General features: G+C 34.5%; 5 protein-coding genes across 6 annotated transcripts; 4 read left to right on the top strand and 1 right to left on the bottom strand.

Moving 5' to 3' along the window:
* Positions 1–502: 502 nt before the first annotated feature.
* On the bottom strand, positions 503–2,909 carry LOC104763513 (putative F-box/FBD/LRR-repeat protein At5g52460). Its single transcript, XM_010486876.2, has 4 exons — positions 2,322–2,909; positions 2,017–2,151; positions 892–1,055; positions 503–584 (listed from the first exon to the last, which is right to left on the bottom strand). Exons 1-4 carry the CDS (start codon positions 2,907–2,909, stop codon positions 503–505), a joined length of 969 nt encoding a protein of 322 aa, XP_010485178.2.
* Positions 2,910–5,229: 2,320 nt separating this feature from the next.
* Positions 5,230–7,413, top strand: LOC104761701 (F-box/FBD/LRR-repeat protein At5g56420). The gene is made up of 4 exons (XM_010484814.3): positions 5,230–5,387; positions 5,680–6,557; positions 6,633–6,767; positions 6,865–7,413. Exons 2-4 carry the CDS (start codon positions 5,703–5,705, stop codon positions 7,144–7,146), a joined length of 1,272 nt encoding a protein of 423 aa, XP_010483116.1. The 5' UTR covers positions 5,230–5,387; positions 5,680–5,702; the 3' UTR covers positions 7,147–7,413.
* A 1,024-nt stretch (positions 7,414–8,437) lies between these two features.
* Positions 8,438–10,112, top strand: LOC104763512 (putative F-box/FBD/LRR-repeat protein At5g62970). The gene is made up of 3 exons (XM_019240101.2): positions 8,438–9,376; positions 9,460–9,591; positions 9,686–10,112. Exons 1-3 carry the CDS (start codon positions 8,480–8,482, stop codon positions 9,971–9,973), a joined length of 1,317 nt encoding a protein of 438 aa, XP_019095646.1. The 5' UTR covers positions 8,438–8,479; the 3' UTR covers positions 9,974–10,112.
* Positions 10,113–10,212: 100 nt separating this feature from the next.
* On the top strand, positions 10,213–12,114 carry LOC109130594 (putative FBD-associated F-box protein At5g56400). 2 transcript variants are annotated; one of them, XM_087500185.1, is made up of 5 exons: positions 10,213–10,316; positions 10,517–10,736; positions 10,875–11,416; positions 11,497–11,637; positions 11,757–12,114. In XM_087500185.1, exons 2-5 carry the CDS (start codon positions 10,565–10,567, stop codon positions 12,012–12,014), a joined length of 1,113 nt encoding a protein of 370 aa, XP_087356311.1. In that variant the 5' UTR covers positions 10,213–10,316; positions 10,517–10,564; the 3' UTR covers positions 12,015–12,114. The 2 variants fall into 2 exon arrangements, with proteins under 2 accessions (XP_087356311.1, XP_019095841.2); XM_019240296.2 differs by having other exon boundaries at positions 10,517–11,416.
* Positions 12,115–13,783: 1,669 nt separating this feature from the next.
* On the top strand, positions 13,784–15,481 carry LOC104763511 (putative FBD-associated F-box protein At1g32375). Its single transcript, XM_087500261.1, has 3 exons — positions 13,784–14,703; positions 14,843–14,977; positions 15,090–15,481. Exons 1-3 carry the CDS (start codon positions 13,798–13,800, stop codon positions 15,369–15,371), a joined length of 1,323 nt encoding a protein of 440 aa, XP_087356387.1. The 5' UTR covers positions 13,784–13,797; the 3' UTR covers positions 15,372–15,481.
* The last annotated feature ends 733 nt before the right edge of the window (positions 15,482–16,214 follow it).

Raw genomic sequence — 16,214 nt, 5'->3', positions numbered from 1 at the left:
CAAATAAAATCATGTATCTGGAGGAAGACTACTCTTACCTTGACACAGCCACCGAAAAAGGCGTGAAACGTTATTGAAAGTCTTCTTATATCGGTTTTTCTTATATAGAGATAACAATTCATATTAAGTATGCTTTAAAAATTAGGTATTAATATTATCGGTGATAGATAGATTAGATGTTGAAAATTTAATTAAAGAAATAGAAAACCTAATTAAAAAAGTGTTATCTGTACTATTCTACATATTTAATTTATATCTGAAAATTAAAATTTTTTTCTTTTTTTTTTTGGTAATGAACATTTTATTCTTTAACCAAAAAAGAAAACTAACAAAAGAAAAATACATTATTTATTTTTACTTGTGTTATTGTTTTATTATATTAAATTTCCTATGTTACTAGCATGTTTATCATATCATTTCACCTCAAGATTTTGAAGTGGAGATACAGTAACATAGGCACCAAGCCAAAAAACAAGTGGTAATGTACATATAAATTAAAACATTACCACATGTTTCCTTGGCTTGGTGCGACATCGATCATAGCCAACAGGGAAAAATTCAAATGGTGAAAATCTCCTTCAAATCTACATAGAAATTAAACATCTTATGTTCAAGAAGTATACAGGATCCGTGCCCATATATTAAAAGGCATGTAAACTTGTGTTTCACTGAAATTTTCCATGAAGGTGTCTCAAGAGGCAACATGTTTTTGGGTTGTACAAACTAAGGGGCGATTTTGTTTTTTATTCAAAGACAAGTTGAGATATAGTTGAAATTCTAAACATCGATTAACTCCTTTTCTGTCATCTCTTTCTCTTCATGATTGAAGGTTGATTTCAATGTGATTTTCGCTTCGATTAAACACTTTGAGTTTGCAAGGATGTATCTCACGAGTTCTTCCTCATCGCAAGCTCTAGCTTGCGCACCAAGCTATCAACTGCCTTTGAAACCCATGTTCCAACATCTACAGCAATAGGACATTTCTCACTTAGTAGGATACGCAAAGTTTCTAATACAGGTGCCTTGTTAAGTTCCATTGACTTGTCAAAACAACACTGGATACCAAAGGTATTTGAAAAATCTGAGTTCTTGTTTACTCAATCTCATGATTTTTCTTGGGAAATGCAATATCGCACATTTACTAGAAACAGAGAGGACTACTAGAAAAAAAAGGAGAAAAAGAAAAACAGAGGAGTTATTAAAAGCTACTATGATATTTTTTGTTCCATTCAAATTCATAGCGACATAATTATTCCGTGACAAGCTTGGAAAATAACAAACAAAAGGGTTCTTCCTTATCTCAAGCTCATTGGATTTTCTCAGGAGACATGTTAGATGAAGACAGGAAACAAATAAATTACAAAAACTGTAAACTTATAGTATGTACCGCGCGCTGTCTCAAAGAGATAAGATGTTTAAGACTGCATGTGTGACGAACAACACATTCCTAAATAAACAAATTCTTGCATTCTTGCTTTTATTGATATTTTTTTTTTTGTGGAACTTCATTGAGTTATTATACAAAGCATTATTGGAACTCAAATAACAAAATGACTAAAAAATATAAAAATAAAAAGAAAAGAAAGATCACTTTTTATTATAGAAATACACTTTAAGCCTAACAAGATCACTTTTTATTATAGAATGGATACACTTTTTTTTTAAGTCGAAGCACAAGCTTGGACATAATTGAAGCTCTAGACATAGATTTTAACTCCTTCACCATCTTTATTTTCGTTACCGGTAACTTTTTGAAATTGAATCTCAAGTTAAGTTTGGCTTTCTTTAAACACTTTGAGTTCGTAAAAATGTATCTCAGGTGTTGTTTCTCGTCTCTTCATCCACTATATTGTTTCCACTCAAAGACCTCGAGCTGGGATGACAAGCATTCTGGGTTAGAACTCGGTGTCTTCCACGACAATGGGTGATTTTTATCTTTCTGGATCCACGTACATCTAATTAGAAAGAAGAGAAAAAAAAACAAAAAGAAAAATTCGTATATGGAGAGTTACTTACGGAATGGATATGGAGAAACCGTAGCTTAGGAGAGTTATTGAGAACTAGTAGAAGTAGACTCGACCAGCCTTTGGAACTTGTAATCAGCTTAAACCGTTCAAGCCGAGAGAAGGTAATGCCACTAAAATCCACATTCTGCAGTTGTTTAAAATTAGCATAAAGACAATGTGATCACAGTAACGACCAAGAGAGAGAGAGAGAGAGAGAGAGATCAAAATTGGTACCAGGGGAGGAACTAAATATAAAGTGAGAGATGTGACCAAGGAAAGTGATGTGCGAAACATTTGAGAAGCGTGACAAAATACACGAATAAAAGGAAGTCGCAGTTTCTTGATCGATAAAGTGTGTTTCCAGTTATAAACGATGATGAGGCGAATGGTTGATCGAGCAAGAACAGAGCAACTCGATAAAAGCCTAACAAGAGAATCTTCATCTTTGAACCTCACCAAAACGAGCAACAGCTTTTTGAGAGACGGGAGATAAGCCGAGGAAGGAACATCCACAAAAATACTGTTAGAGACAGTCAATTCCACAAGCGTTTTGCTGGTGTAAATACTCTCAGGCAACTTGGTAAGCACTGTGCAGTTAAGTAGCTTGAGCTCTAGTACCCGCACATGGCGATCAACTGCGTTTTCAAACCACTTGCTGGCATCAACCTTTCGATTATCGAGATGGATACGTAAAGCGAGATGGAAACGGAAGGTTTCTAATACAGGTGCCTTGTTAAGTTCCATTGACTTGTCAATAAATCTACAAACACCTTCGATATTATCATCACTGTAATTGAATCTGTACTCGAGTTTAGGCACCATTGTCCAGACAAAACGCCGACGTTTTGACAAAATCATGGTGGCCATTGCATCTTTGATAGAGACATGCGACAAAATCATCATTTTATTATTTTTAACACTATTAATATTAGAATATTTGACATATAAAATTAAGTTAATTTAATTAAAATTATGTAAAATAATTAAATCATTCGGAACAATATGACTTAATCATAGCGTATAAATGACTTATTATGTATTTAGATCTCTTATTTTTTTTGTTATAATAATTAAAAATCCAAATATAATCTCAAACACTAAAAAACAATATAAATATAACAAACAAATGGTCATGAAGTATATTGCGAGTTAAAAATTAATATAAACATTTAACCGTATAAACAATCGTAAAATTTAGTTATTCCTCTATTTACAAAAAATCCAATATTTAACAAACAAATACAACATAAAATATAAATAATAATAAAAATTATATCCACGCGGTGTACCGTGGGTTAAAATCTAGTTGTACTTAATTAATCAATCAAAATAATAAATTTTATTTGAACCAAAAATTTCAAATTTAATGAAAATCTTGTTATATAAACCTTGGTTCTCAAAGTTAGTAACTCACCAGATCGTGACACGTGTTAGTTTTAACGATCATAAATCAAAGTTAAAAATTCACCAGATTGTGTCACGTGTCAGTTTTAATGATTAAATATCCAAGATAGTAACTCATCCGATCGCGACACGTGTCAGTTTTAACGATCAGAAATCACATATCAAAGTTAGTAACTCATCAAATCGTGACACGTGTCAATTTTAACGATAAAAAATCACAGTTTTCAAGCTTGGTAAAACCATGCATAAGATAATTGTAATCTTATTATATTAAAAAAACTTGTTAATCCTAAAAGGAAAAAGATTGTAGTAAATACACACATGTGTATATAAGCAAATAGATGATGACATATTTTCACTAAACAAAATAATTCGACTAGCTTTGTTTTTCTTGGTAAAATTTTCTTCTTTGTTTTTTTTATTAACATTTGTAACAAAACAATTTTGACTAGCTTTGTTTTTCTTGGTACAATTTTCTTATTTGTTTTTTATTAACCTTTGTTTGACACATCATTGTTCTTGAACAAGTCTCAAAGGCAATTTCTTTGTTGTCTGATCGAAACAACCATATAAAAAGATTCCTATATATAACCACGTGTTTTCGTCGTTGTTTCTTTGAATTTTGTTTCGTTTCTCAATTTTATAATGCATATGACGCAATCTTTGAATTTGAAGTGTTAACAAATTTTCTTATGCATAATAACTAAGGTTTTTGGGAATAACAAATTTCTTACAGTATTATTATTATTTCTATTAATACACAAATGCAAGATAAAAACAAAGATTAATTTTCTTCTAATTTCTCAACCTTGATTGGTTGGTCATAGACCTTTTTTTTAGGGGCAAACATAATTGTTACCATTCAATCAATCTCAAAAGGAGATAAAGAGCAGAAGGTCATCAACCTAATGGTTAGATAAAATAAGCTAGTCAAACACAAGCCTACAACAAACATAGATAGATTAGAAAAACATAAATCGTTGTTGATAGATCTATAGGAGTTTGAAGACAGAGACTACATTATGATGTGTCAAATAAACTTCCATGAATACATTGAGAAATTTAACATTAGTTACTATCAAAAGACGTTGGAAAATGGTCTTTAATTTCATTGGTTGCTGGAGCAAGCCACTTTGAGATAGCTAAAAGACGTGAACATGTTCTCTCCACACAAGAGGAGGGCAGAGCCGAGGTTCTCTCTATGGTGGAGGCGGTTGGACGCAAGGTTATCTCCCCAAAGGAGGAAGTCGAAGCGAAGGTTCTCTCCATGGTGGAGGAAATTGGACGCAAGGTTCTCTCCATAAAGGAGAACGACAGAACCAAGATTATCTCCATAAATGAGGATGGCAGAACCAAGATTCTCTTTATGGTTAGTCATACACTATTGTGTAATTTATTTTTTATTCAAATATTTTTCGAACCAATAATTTTAGTGATTAAAGAAACTATGCAAAAGTGAAATTAAAGAGACATATAATAGTTGACTTAATTTGTTCATATAAACATTTTCTAGGTGGTGGTAAATAATATATTTGTAATATACAGTATACCTAGATATAAAAAATACACTTTTAATGATAACATACATAAAAAATTTATATATGAGGATAAAAATCAGTGCATTATAGCAAAATTTTTTTTATAAATATGTAAAATAAATTTTAATTAATTTTTATAAAATTTAATTTTATCTACAAAACTTTAAATTCTCGTGCCCTTATCTAGTTTACAATAAACTTTAACAAAATCTGTAAATTTTGTTTCCCATTATTTTTTGGTTTGATTAAAAATCGTTCCAAAATTAAACCGGCATTTGATTGAACCGAACAAACATAATGTAAATGAACCGAATTCGCTTCCTTCAATGCGCCTCTTTACTTCTTCTCGCACAACTCTCAGATAGATAGAGAGAGAGAGAGAGATAGCGAAACCCTTAACACAAATTCGTCACGGAAGCAACGATTTGGCTACAAAATCGTAAGCTTCTGCTAATTTACTCGCTGTTTCTTTTCATGGGTTTATTAACCAATCTCTGTTTTCAAGAACTCTGGCTTTGTGAATTGAATTTTGAACCTAAATGCGGAAATAACCAGTTTCATTGTGATTCTGAGTCAAATCCTAACGTTGAACTTGTCTAGACTGCATCATAGGTTTGATTTCGTGCGTTTTCATCTTCCTGCGGATCCAATTTTGTGTCTATTTAGTTCTTGATAATATTAAGATACCCAGAACTTGGATTTTTCATTTGTATCCTCATTTAATTTTGCAGGACTCAGAGCAATATTGTGGTAAATGGTTGGTTCTAGGGATAGGTTAAGTCAGTTGCCAGATGATTTCCTTTTACAGATATTATCATGGCTTCCAACTAAAGATGTTTTGGTAACGACTCTTTTATCGAAACGATGGAGGTTTCTTTGGACATTAGTCCCTAGGCTCAACTATGATCTCAGGCATTATGATAATATATGTCCAAGGTTCACACAGTTTGTTGATAGGTCTTTGTTGTTACACAAAGCTCCGGTTTTGGAGAGTTTGAACATCAAGATTGGTTCGGTATGTTTTACCGCGGAGAAAGATGTTGCGGTATGGGTTAGGATTGCGGTTGAACGCTTTGTGCGTGAGCTGAGTATCAGTTATTGTTCTGGTGAAGAGCCTATTAGGTTGCCCAAGTGTTTGTTTACTTGTACTACGCTTGCTGTCCTGAAGCTTGAAAACGTAAGCCTTGTTGATGCTTCGTGTTATGTTTGTTTCAAGTCCGTCAAGACTTTGCACCTTCTTGATGTGAAGTACTTGGATGATCAGTCACTTCCTCGGATTATATCTAGCTGTTCTTGTCTTGAAGATTTGGTTGTGCAGAGATGTCCTGGTGACAATGTTAACGTTGTTACTGTTACTGTTCCGTGTTTAAAAACTCTATCTTTGCATAAATCTTCACAAGCTTTTGAAGGTGATGATGATGGGTTCTTGATTGATGCCCCTAAATTGAAGCGCCTAGATATTGAAGACTACTGGGGTGGCTTTTGTTACGTTGAGAACATGCCTGATGTTGTAGAGGCGAACGTTGATGTTATTTATAAAAACACTGAGAAACTTCTGGGATCTCTCACCTCGGTCAAACGTCTTGCTCTATGCCTGATCACATCTGATGTAATTACTCTTTACTAATACCTGAACAGAAGAAGTCGGTTTCTTGTGATTTTGATATTATGTTTTTAAATGCAGGCTGCTTATCCCGCTGGTACTATCTTCTCTCAGCTTGTTCATCTAGAACTATGCACATGTGCGCCACGATGGTGGGATTTACTTACGAAACTGATTGAAGATTCACCTAAACTACGAGTTCTTAAACTCCGCCAGGTATGTTAACACAAACCTTAAGTTTGTTGTTCAGTTTCTGTTTTGTATGCACAGAGCATTAGGTTTCTTATAGCTTTTTACTCAATTTTGATCTCAGAAACATATTCGACGTGCCCCTAGTCCCCGGGCTGGTTGGAAGCAACCTGTTTCTCTTCCCAAGTGTTTGTTATATCATCTTGAGACCTTCAAGTGGGAACTATATGAAGGATCGCAAAAGCAGAAAGAAGTAGCTACATTTATCATAAAACACGCTATTCGATTGAAGACAGCTATTATCTCTCCAAAACCCTCCAGTACTCTCCTTGAGAAACATGAGATGCTCAAGGAGTTGTCATCCTCGCCGCGTGGTTCCAGTACATGCGAGCTCTTGTTCGACTGAAAAAGGGAAGAAGAAATGAACTTAACTTGTCCTTTAAACTCTGTTTAGTACATGTTGTCTCTGTTGATCTAAGAGTTAGAAGTTAGAACTTCATCTGCATTTGGTTTATCCTTTAATATAGAACTTCCCTTCTGGAGGAACTCGAAGTTGTTGAGGACATTACAAAGTGTACCAGTTTAACCCCCAGAAACTCTGTAATCACTATGTGTACATATTTGTACTCACAGGATCAGTTTTGAAACAACAATCTTTATCATCTACATAAAAGCTTGACCTGCTTCAAAGCCTAACTAAAAACCATCTTCTCTTTATCGATCTGCTAAATAAATATCAGTGTACTATTAGCAATTTAGCATCGATTTGTAACAGGTATACTGAGAACTGGTTTGTAATCTAGTCCACTTCCGCGTTACACATTGATTTCTCAATTTGTGGTGAGTTTGTAAAGAAACGTATGTATAATCTGATAGAAATGTGAGCTAGGATTTGAATCTCGTCGTGTGTGGGACAAGTCCAGCTTTTTCCATGGGTTCTGTTTCGTTCCTCTGTTACTACCTTTGTGCTCTGTATTTACGTTTCTACTAGTTGCTTTATGACAAACCTAATATGTGTTCAGGTTCTTTCTTTTCAACGTAGTTCAGGTCGATAAAAATTGAAGTCGAAACCCGAGATTTATTATCTACGGGAAACGAAACTTGAGTTTTCATCAAGCTATGGACAACATCAGTGGGTTGTATCATGTATGAGGGTGAGTTCAATGAAGATATCGTAACATGTGCTTAAAAGTTTCTCAATAAGGTTTGCTTTGGAACCTCTTGTGCTCAAAGTTTCCTAATTAAATACTTCCCATGGTTGACGCGTGAGTTTTGCACTTTGCTCAAACATGAATCACATTATCAGTTACACAGTGTTGTTGTAAGGGACCAATCGAATGTGTAGAACCTTTTGCTGGTATATTTTGAAAATAAAGATCCACAGCTAACAGCCCAAACCTTTTTTTATCCAATTTTAGGCCTCCTAGAATATGTAGTAAGATACTGAATTTTTTTTTTTTTTTTCTTTCCCATGTGCATTTTATAAGTAAGCGCAGCCCCCTATAAAGGTGTAGTTCTTTTTTCTTTTATGGCAAGAGTACTACTCAATACTGATCATCCGATTCCTTTGACTGCCGTTCCAAGGTTTTGACAAATTGAAGATTTTTTTTTTCTAGGGTTTTGTTCAGTTCCTCTGTTTGCATCTGATTTTGGTCGTTGTTACTATATTTCGGTGTGGATTAGAAAAAAAACTCAAGTATCCTCTTACACTAAGGTGAGGGTTTTTTTCTTTTTAAGATATGGACAAGATAAGTGGGTTTTCTGATGATGTATTGCTTGTTAAGATCTTATCTTTTCTTCCAACAAAAGATGCGGTAAGCACGAGTATTTTGTCGAAGCAATGGAAGTTTCTTTGGATGCGGGTGCCAAAACTTGAGTACGATGACATTAACATTTATATGAAACGACGATTTATAGCAGAATCTTTACGGTCGGAAAAGAGCCAGAGGATGCGGAGTTTTATCAACAAGAATCTGCCATTACATAGCTCTCCATTCATAGAGAGCTTGTATCTCAGGTTTTTTACTGCCTCATTTGAACCTGAAGATATCAAACTGTGGGTTGAGATTGCAGTTTCTCGTTCTGTTCAGGAGTTAACCGTTAAATTTTATCTTCCAAAGGGCATATCAAATTGTGCATTATTGCCGACTAGCTTGTACACTTGCGAATCACTTATGACATTGAAGCTAAGAGACAGGATTCTCGTGGATGTTCCTCATGGTTTTTGCCTCCCCTCCTTGAAAACTCTGCACCTTGAAAATGTGACATACGCAGATGAAGAATCTCTTCAACGGCTTTTATCTAATTGCCCTGTTTTGGAAGATCTGGTTGTGGAACGACGACGTGAAGGTGACAATGTGACAAAGTTCGCTGTTAACATCCCTTCATTGCTTAGTTTATCCATTGCGATTTCTGGTCAATGCTCTTATGTGATAGATGCTCCTTCTTTGAAGTATTTCGGAGCTAAATATTTTAGTGAGAGTCCATCGACAGGTGTGATTGGGAATATGCCTAAGCTGGAGGAGGCCAATATCACCACTGGTCTTGAGTCAGAAACTCTAGATATCAAGAAGCTCCTTAAACCTGTCGCATCTGTCAAACGTCTTTCACTGTACATACTAAACAGCAGTGCAGAGGTAATTCAAATCCGTTGATCATCTTCATGTCTTCGATCTCATTATATCACTTAGAATATTAAATTAAACCTTCCTTTTTACAGGCTGTATATTGTGATGATAGTATCTTTAAGGAGCTTGAACATCTGAATTTACAATTATTTAACTCATACTGGTCGAAGTTAGTGTTCTGGTTACTCAAAGCTTCTCCTAAACTACGAGACTTGAACTGTCATGTAAGTTAGTTTCTTGGATAAGACTCTAAATTTTGGTTAAATTCACTGTATTGTCCCCTTTTCATCTAACTCCCATTTTTTTCTGTAATCTAAGGAACAATTTTTCCTTCATGGCATGGATACACTGGCTTGTTGGAAGCAACAGACTAGTAGTGTTCCTCGATGTTTATTGTCGAGTCTCCAAACTTTCAAGTGGTCAGGTTATCATGTCTCCGTAGAAGGGAGAGATCTGGCGACATATATCTTGAGAAATTCTTGTTTATTAAAGACGGCAAAAGTCTCGATCGGACCGGGGATGGATCCACAAAAGAAGCTTGAGATGGAGGTGGAGGTGATAAATTCTTGCCGTGGTTCACCCACATGCAACCTCGTATTCGACTAAGGATTCAAAGCATTATATTTGAAAGACATATTTATCTTAAAGATTGTAACAATATTTGGATTAATTTGTTGCATTTGATTTAGATGATTTTAACAAAGTTTGAAATTGATTCCCAAGATAATTAAAAAAGAAGGAAAAATACCAATAAATTAAATATTATTTGTCGAAATTGAAATTAAAATTAAAATATTAATATAATTTTGAAAGATTTTATTTTATTTTATTTCTCTTAGATATATCTGAGACTAGGACGATGCGAATGGTGACTGCAAAAACCTTCTGAAGAGTAGTAACAACGAAAGGTGAAATATCTTTCTTTGACTATCCGATGAACTTATTTCTCGTAAGCCATCGCCAAATCTCACATTTACAGCTTCGATAGTGTTTTTCTTTTGTGCTTGAGTCCAGTTTACTTTTTTTTTTTTTTAATTACTTATCAGCTTTGCTAGGGTTTGTGCTTAATCCAGATTATCTACTAAATCGTAAATCTGGGTTTTATAATTTCGATTATGAATCTAATTTGCTTTTGTCTCCTGTTTCTAGGTAAAATTCCGAAGAAAGAATCAGCAGCAAAAATCTTGAATTTATCAGATGGATCATTTGAATGAGGATAAGATCAGTTATCTTCCTGAAGATCTGCTGGTAAACATATTGTCTTTACTTCCTACAAACGATCTTGTTGCCACAAGTGGTGTATCGAAACGATGGAGATCTCTGTGGAAAAGGGTACATAGACTCAGGTTCAACGATCAAATCTACGAAGGTAAAAAGTACGACAGCTTCCTTCACTTTGTTGAGAAATCTTTGTTATTACATAAGGCTCCTCTAGTAAGCCTCATATTGAGTGTTGGTCCAAAATGTACTGCTGATGATATTGGTTTGTGGATTAAACTCGCCTTAGATCGTAATATCTGCGAGCTAATCATCAAACATTATCCTGATCATGGACACATCACGTTATCTCGGAGACTATGCAACAGCACAACCCTAGTTGTCTTAAAACTCAAGAATGTAATTCTTGAGACTATTTCGCTCCCAGCATGTTTCAGTTCACTCAAAATGCTTCACCTTGGATATGTGAAGTTCTCCGGGGATGAATATGTTCGTAGTCTCTTATCAAGCTGTCCTTCACTTCAAAACCTTGTCGTGAAACGACACAATGAAGACAACGTGAAGAGATTCATCATTATAGTGCGTTACTTACAGAGTTTGACGATGTACTTATCGCCGCTACAGGATGTAGCGGATTCAGATGCGTATTACATAAATACACCTCATTTGAAGTACTTGAACATTAAAGATCATTGCACTGATCTATACTCTTTTGAAGATATGCCTTATCTTGAAGAGGCTTACCTCGACGTTGCCTTCACCCATTCTGAAAACTTTTTTGAATCTCTTTCCTTGGTCAAGAAACTTTCCTTATGCTTAAAGAAATCAAAGGTAAGTCTAGTTAGCTTAAACCCTATAATTGTGTTTAATTAGTTTTTACATATACTTTGAAATGCTTATGTCATGTGCAGGCTCAGTATCCTGAGGGTATTATCTTCTCTCAGCTTGTGCATTTGGAGCTATGCACATGTGATGATTCAAAGTGGTTGAATCTACTCGCGAATTTGCTTCGAGATTCTCCTAATCTTAGAGTGCTCAAGCTTAACGATAAGGTAATTAATTTCGCAGTTCCTCGCTCATCACTTGATCTTTAGTAATTTATTTACTTGTTTCCTTTTTAGGTTGATGATCTAATTACTGACCATGTTTTCTGTCCTGTTTTTTTTGTCAGAACCATAACGTTGGCAAGTATAGCTCTCGTTCTTGGAACAAGCAACCGAGTTGTGTTCCAGAATGTTTGACTAAAACTCTTGAAACTTTCGAGTGGGGAAACTATAAAGGAACATTCGAAGAGAGAGATGTTGCGGCGTATATCTTGAAGAATAGTATTTGCTTAAAGAGGTTGGTTATCTCCCCAAAATTCAACATTTCAGAAGGGATTATTTCTGATCATCAGATTATGGCATCTTTGTTCATTGAACTCGACTGAAAACTAAACATCTTGTACCTTTTTGTTTTTTTTGGTTTTTTGCTTTGGGTTTCCTTTTTCATGGTTCAAATAAAGAACTGAAGAAGAATTTTCATGGAAATTTTTAACTATTTCATGAGATAGTTACTAAGTCTGTTATTCTTGAAACTCTCTAATGGGGTCTATATGAAGGAGCAAAAGAGGAGAAAGAAGTGGTGGCATTATCTTAAGAAACGGTTACCAATATTTAAAAAGTGTAACTCTTATATCCTCTGTATCCATTGACAACGACAAGAAACTTGAGATGCTTAAGGACTTGTCATTTTTGTCAAGGCTTTAACATACCTGTTATCTTATCTTGGAATGAAATTACAGTTCAAATACATGATTGAAAGATATATGCTCAACATCTATGGCATTCCTCTGTTTTTGCTAAGTCATGTCTTTCTAAGCATCTTAGTTCTGTTTCCATGGAAATCGTAATACCTGATTTCAGTCTCTTCAGATTTATTTAGATGATTAAGGTGTTGTTCGTTTCTTGATTCGGGTGAATCATCTAAGTGAAGATGAAAAATGATGTTTGTTTATGCCAAATTAACAGATTAGTTAGATGATTCAGTTAAATGACTTTTTAAAACTCATCCAAAAAAAAAATCTAGCTGAGTTTGATTGTGGAGTGAGATGGAACTGCCAAAATTTGAAATTGCATGTCAAAAATACCTGAAGAAAACTCATCCGTCTATAAAGCTATCCAAGAAGAAGAAGTTTGGAAAAAAGCAAATAATAGAGACTTAGCACCAGCGGAAATAGAAGCAGGCATACCTTCGACCCCAATTCCACAAGAATCTCTTGTATGCTTTATAGCCGGATCTTGGCATACAGAAGTGGATAGGAATGGGCATGGTTGGATTGCGTCTATTGGTGATAGAATCCTGCATATGGGGCTAAAAGGATCGAGCAGAAGCCTATCCCCTTTACATGCAGAATTAGATACCCTTATTTGGGCTATGGAGTGCTTATTAGCATTGGACATGGATAAAGCTCTTTTTGCTACGGATTGTTCAGACCTCCTAAGGATGACGTCTAATATCGAGGATTGGCCGATTTTTTCATTAGAACTAAAAGATTTTACTCATTTCGGAGATAGATTTGCTAATTTTAATATTAGATATATTCCTCGAGAGGATAATATTCATGCTGATAAACTTGCGAAATGTGCAAGAGCACGAGGTGTCTGTTTTTCCCATGTAAGCTCGTATGTACCTAACTGGCTCTCTTTCGAAGAGAGTCATTTCCTATAACTTAATATATGGAGTTTGATTGTCAAAAAAAAAAAAAACCAAAAGAATTACATCAACCAAAGAATATCCTTAGTGTGAGGATATTGTAGTGGCCAATAGTAGAGATTTGGCTAATGACCAACTAGTTGTGGCACAATGTTCGAGGAAATGAAAAAAAAAAAAAAAATGATTCGTTGCCAAAAAATATTAAAAACAAGGGTCTAGGCCCGTTTTAGTATGTATTGCGGCCTACTCAAATCTAGGCCCGTTTCTAAAAGATATTTAGGCCATGTATAAACGTGTCTATGGTTGTTTATTTATACAATTAAGGAAAAAAAAAACCCTACACAGGTACTCATAGAGTAATAGGGTTTTCGAAGAATCAAGGAAAAGGGTTTCTGTTTATCTCCGCATTAGGTAATTTCCTTGATCTCGATTGTTTAATAATTTTTCTTCTTAGCTTTTAATTTTGCACGTCACCAAAGAAAAATTCCTTGGATACAGCTACTGCTCTGTTGCATGATATGGCGACGATAAATCAGTTGTCCGATGCGCTGCTCTTGAAAATATTGTCGTTCCTGCATGCGAAAGATGTTGTGGCCACGATGGTTTTGTCCAAGAGATGGCGTTTTCTTTGGATGTCTGCACCAAAACTTATATACGATGATAGCTATCATAATGTTGAGTATGGGAGATTTTCGCAACTTTGGATGCTGGTGCCAAAGCTCGTGTACGACTACCAAAATATACAGTATAGAAGATTCTCGCGGTTTGTTGACAGGTCTTTGTTTATGCACGAGGCTCCAGATATAGAAACTTTGCACTTTAAACTTGGTCAACTCTGTGGCAGCAAAGATCTTCGGATGTGGATTAGGGCTGCAGATAAAGGTTGTGTGCGCGAGCTGGTTATTGAGATCGAGAACAAAACGCCAGTAACACTTCCGAGGAGCTTGTATACGTGCTGTAGAATGCTTGTGACATTGAAGCTAAGAAACGCAGTTCTTGTTGATGATACCAATCCAATCTCTTTCCCGTCCCTAAAAAAACTGAGTCTTGAATCCATGAAGTACCCATGTGATGAATTTGCCAACAGGATTTTATCCAGTTGTCCTATTCTTGAAGACTTGGTTGTGGAGCAATGTCCAGATGACAATGTGGCTATTCTAAGCATTAGAATACCTTCTCTCAGAAGTTTATTCTTGCATAAATCAGATCAGATAGTTAATGAGAATGCTCATGGGTTTCTGATAGATGCTCCTTCTTTAGAGTGCTTGGACATTGTTGATTATTCGCATGGTTTTCGCACTATTGAGAGTAATATGTGCAAGATTGGGAAAGCAAATGTCGACATTTCTCATCCCCATACTGAGCAGCTTTTGGGTTCTCTAACTAAAGCCAAGCGTCTTTTCCTCTGCTTACCCACCTCAAAGGTAACCCTAAACCCTAATATGTTTTTTTTTCCAATATGCTGTTATATATATCCTTCTGCCATCTGCATTCTTGGTTTTCTCTTGTGGCAAAATCTGTTGGCACTAACATTGCTTGTACTAATTGTCGTACCTTATGCAGGATGCATATCCTGTTGGTAGTCTCTTCAGTTCTCTTGCATACTTAAAATTATGCACTTGTGAGACAGAGTGGTTGAATATACTTATATGTGTGCTCAGAGATTCCCCAAATTTACGAGCTCTTGAACTCAGCCAGGTAATATATGTATAAATTATTTACGTTTATAGTTCTATCAGGTTATTTTCCATGCATCAAGATATCAGTATGATTTATCTAATCAACCATAACTCTATCCCATTTATATTAGTACCATCCCCTCCGGACTGAAGAACCACGGCCATGCTGGAATGAACCAAGCTCAATACCTGAATGTATTTTATACAGTCTTGAGAGCTTTAAATGGGTAAACTATCAAGGAACAAAAGAAGAAAAAGAACTAGTGGGATTTATCTTCAGAAACGGTACCTGTTTGAAGAAGGCAACTATTATCTCCCCTAACTCTATGGACGGCGATAAGAAACTTGAGATGCTCATGGAGTTGTCTTTTTCATCCCGGCGTTCACCCATCTGTGAGCTTGAGTTCAGCTGAAGTCATGGTCAATTATGATTAACATTTTTTTCTTTGGTTTTTTGTTTTTTTTGTTTTTTGGATTTGAATCTTAACAAGATAATTAATATAGCTAGAATTTCATATGTTTTACTTAAATTTATTTTCTTTATATGGTTTGCTTTATTGGTGATTAAACACACCTTCTGCTCGGAGGAGAGGATTCCAGTTACTTAGATGGAGTTTTGATGTTTTGTATATTCGCTGAATAAGAATTAAATTAAATTAAATTAAAGGTATAATAGAAATATTTCGCCAACTTGTATTTAATTATAATCCTACTATATTAATTGGGAAGTACAAATATGAAACTAACCTTAAAATATGTAAAAAATTACATTCAATTACCATTAGAAAAACTTATTTAAGCTTAGTCAATTAATTAAATAAAGATGATTAATTAAAAATTAAAAAACACGATCAAATATAAAAAAAATCTTGAAAAAAAAATTCTCTCTAATAAATTATGGACAAAAATTACTAATGTTTTTAATAAAAATATAAATCAATCAGAATTTCAAAAACTAAGATTTTATATCCAAATACACAATATAATTATTTTTAATAACTAAATTTCAAAGATTTTGTTAAGATTTCAAATTATGATTCTCCTATCATCTTTATTTTTTTTATTTACAAATTGTTTGGAATTTTCATATAATACTTATGATTAATAAAATGCAGAATTTTTTCTGCATATGTTGTGATTTGAATTTTTTAAAACGAAAATATATTACTCAATCTATAAAAAATGTGTGTTTTAATTTCCACATTTACGGATTGGTAAAACTAATGATGATATTATGATATTAAAATTACCACTTC

The sequence above is a fragment of the Camelina sativa genome, chromosome 18 (genome assembly GCF_030686135.1).
Source record: "Camelina sativa cultivar CO46 ecotype springtype chromosome 18, ASM3068613v1".
NCBI classification, from domain to species: Eukaryota; Viridiplantae; Streptophyta; class Magnoliopsida; order Brassicales; family Brassicaceae; genus Camelina; species Camelina sativa.
The sequence above is the reverse complement of the archived record's forward strand: the minus strand, read 5'-3'. Positions and strand labels throughout refer to the sequence as shown.

Excerpts from the sequence above, each read along its gene's own strand:
- LOC104763513 (XM_010486876.2), bottom strand. The coding sequence starts at position 2,909 with ATGATGATTTTGTCGCATGTCTCTATCAAAGATGCAATGGCCACCATG. Across the intron at positions 1,056-2,016 it reads GGTTTCTCCATATCCATTCC|TGTTGTTTTGACAAGTCAAT; the intron begins GTAAGTAACTCT and ends TTTGGTATCCAG. Across the intron at positions 585-891 it reads CTTGCGATGAGGAAGAACTC|ATTTGAAGGAGATTTTCACC; the intron begins GTGAGATACATC and ends ATTTCTATGTAG.
- LOC104761701 (XM_010484814.3), top strand. The coding sequence starts at position 5,703 with ATGGTTGGTTCTAGGGATAGGTTAAGTCAGTTGCCAGATGATTTCCTT. Across the intron at positions 6,558-6,632 it reads TATGCCTGATCACATCTGAT|GCTGCTTATCCCGCTGGTAC; the intron begins GTAATTACTCTT and ends TTTTAAATGCAG. Across the intron at positions 6,768-6,864 it reads GAGTTCTTAAACTCCGCCAG|AAACATATTCGACGTGCCCC; the intron begins GTATGTTAACAC and ends TTTTGATCTCAG.
- LOC104763512 (XM_019240101.2), top strand. The coding sequence starts at position 8,480 with ATGGACAAGATAAGTGGGTTTTCTGATGATGTATTGCTTGTTAAGATC. Across the intron at positions 9,377-9,459 it reads TACTAAACAGCAGTGCAGAG|GCTGTATATTGTGATGATAG; the intron begins GTAATTCAAATC and ends TCCTTTTTACAG. Across the intron at positions 9,592-9,685 it reads TACGAGACTTGAACTGTCAT|GAACAATTTTTCCTTCATGG; the intron begins GTAAGTTAGTTT and ends CTGTAATCTAAG.
- LOC109130594 (XM_019240296.2), top strand. The coding sequence starts at position 10,565 with ATGGATCATTTGAATGAGGATAAGATCAGTTATCTTCCTGAAGATCTG. Across the intron at positions 11,417-11,496 it reads TATGCTTAAAGAAATCAAAG|GCTCAGTATCCTGAGGGTAT; the intron begins GTAAGTCTAGTT and ends TGTCATGTGCAG. Across the intron at positions 11,638-11,756 it reads TGCTCAAGCTTAACGATAAG|AACCATAACGTTGGCAAGTA; the intron begins GTAATTAATTTC and ends TTTTTTTGTCAG.
- LOC104763511 (XM_087500261.1), top strand. The coding sequence starts at position 13,798 with ATGGCGACGATAAATCAGTTGTCCGATGCGCTGCTCTTGAAAATATTG. Across the intron at positions 14,704-14,842 it reads TCTGCTTACCCACCTCAAAG|GATGCATATCCTGTTGGTAG; the intron begins GTAACCCTAAAC and ends TACCTTATGCAG. Across the intron at positions 14,978-15,089 it reads GAGCTCTTGAACTCAGCCAG|TACCATCCCCTCCGGACTGA; the intron begins GTAATATATGTA and ends CATTTATATTAG.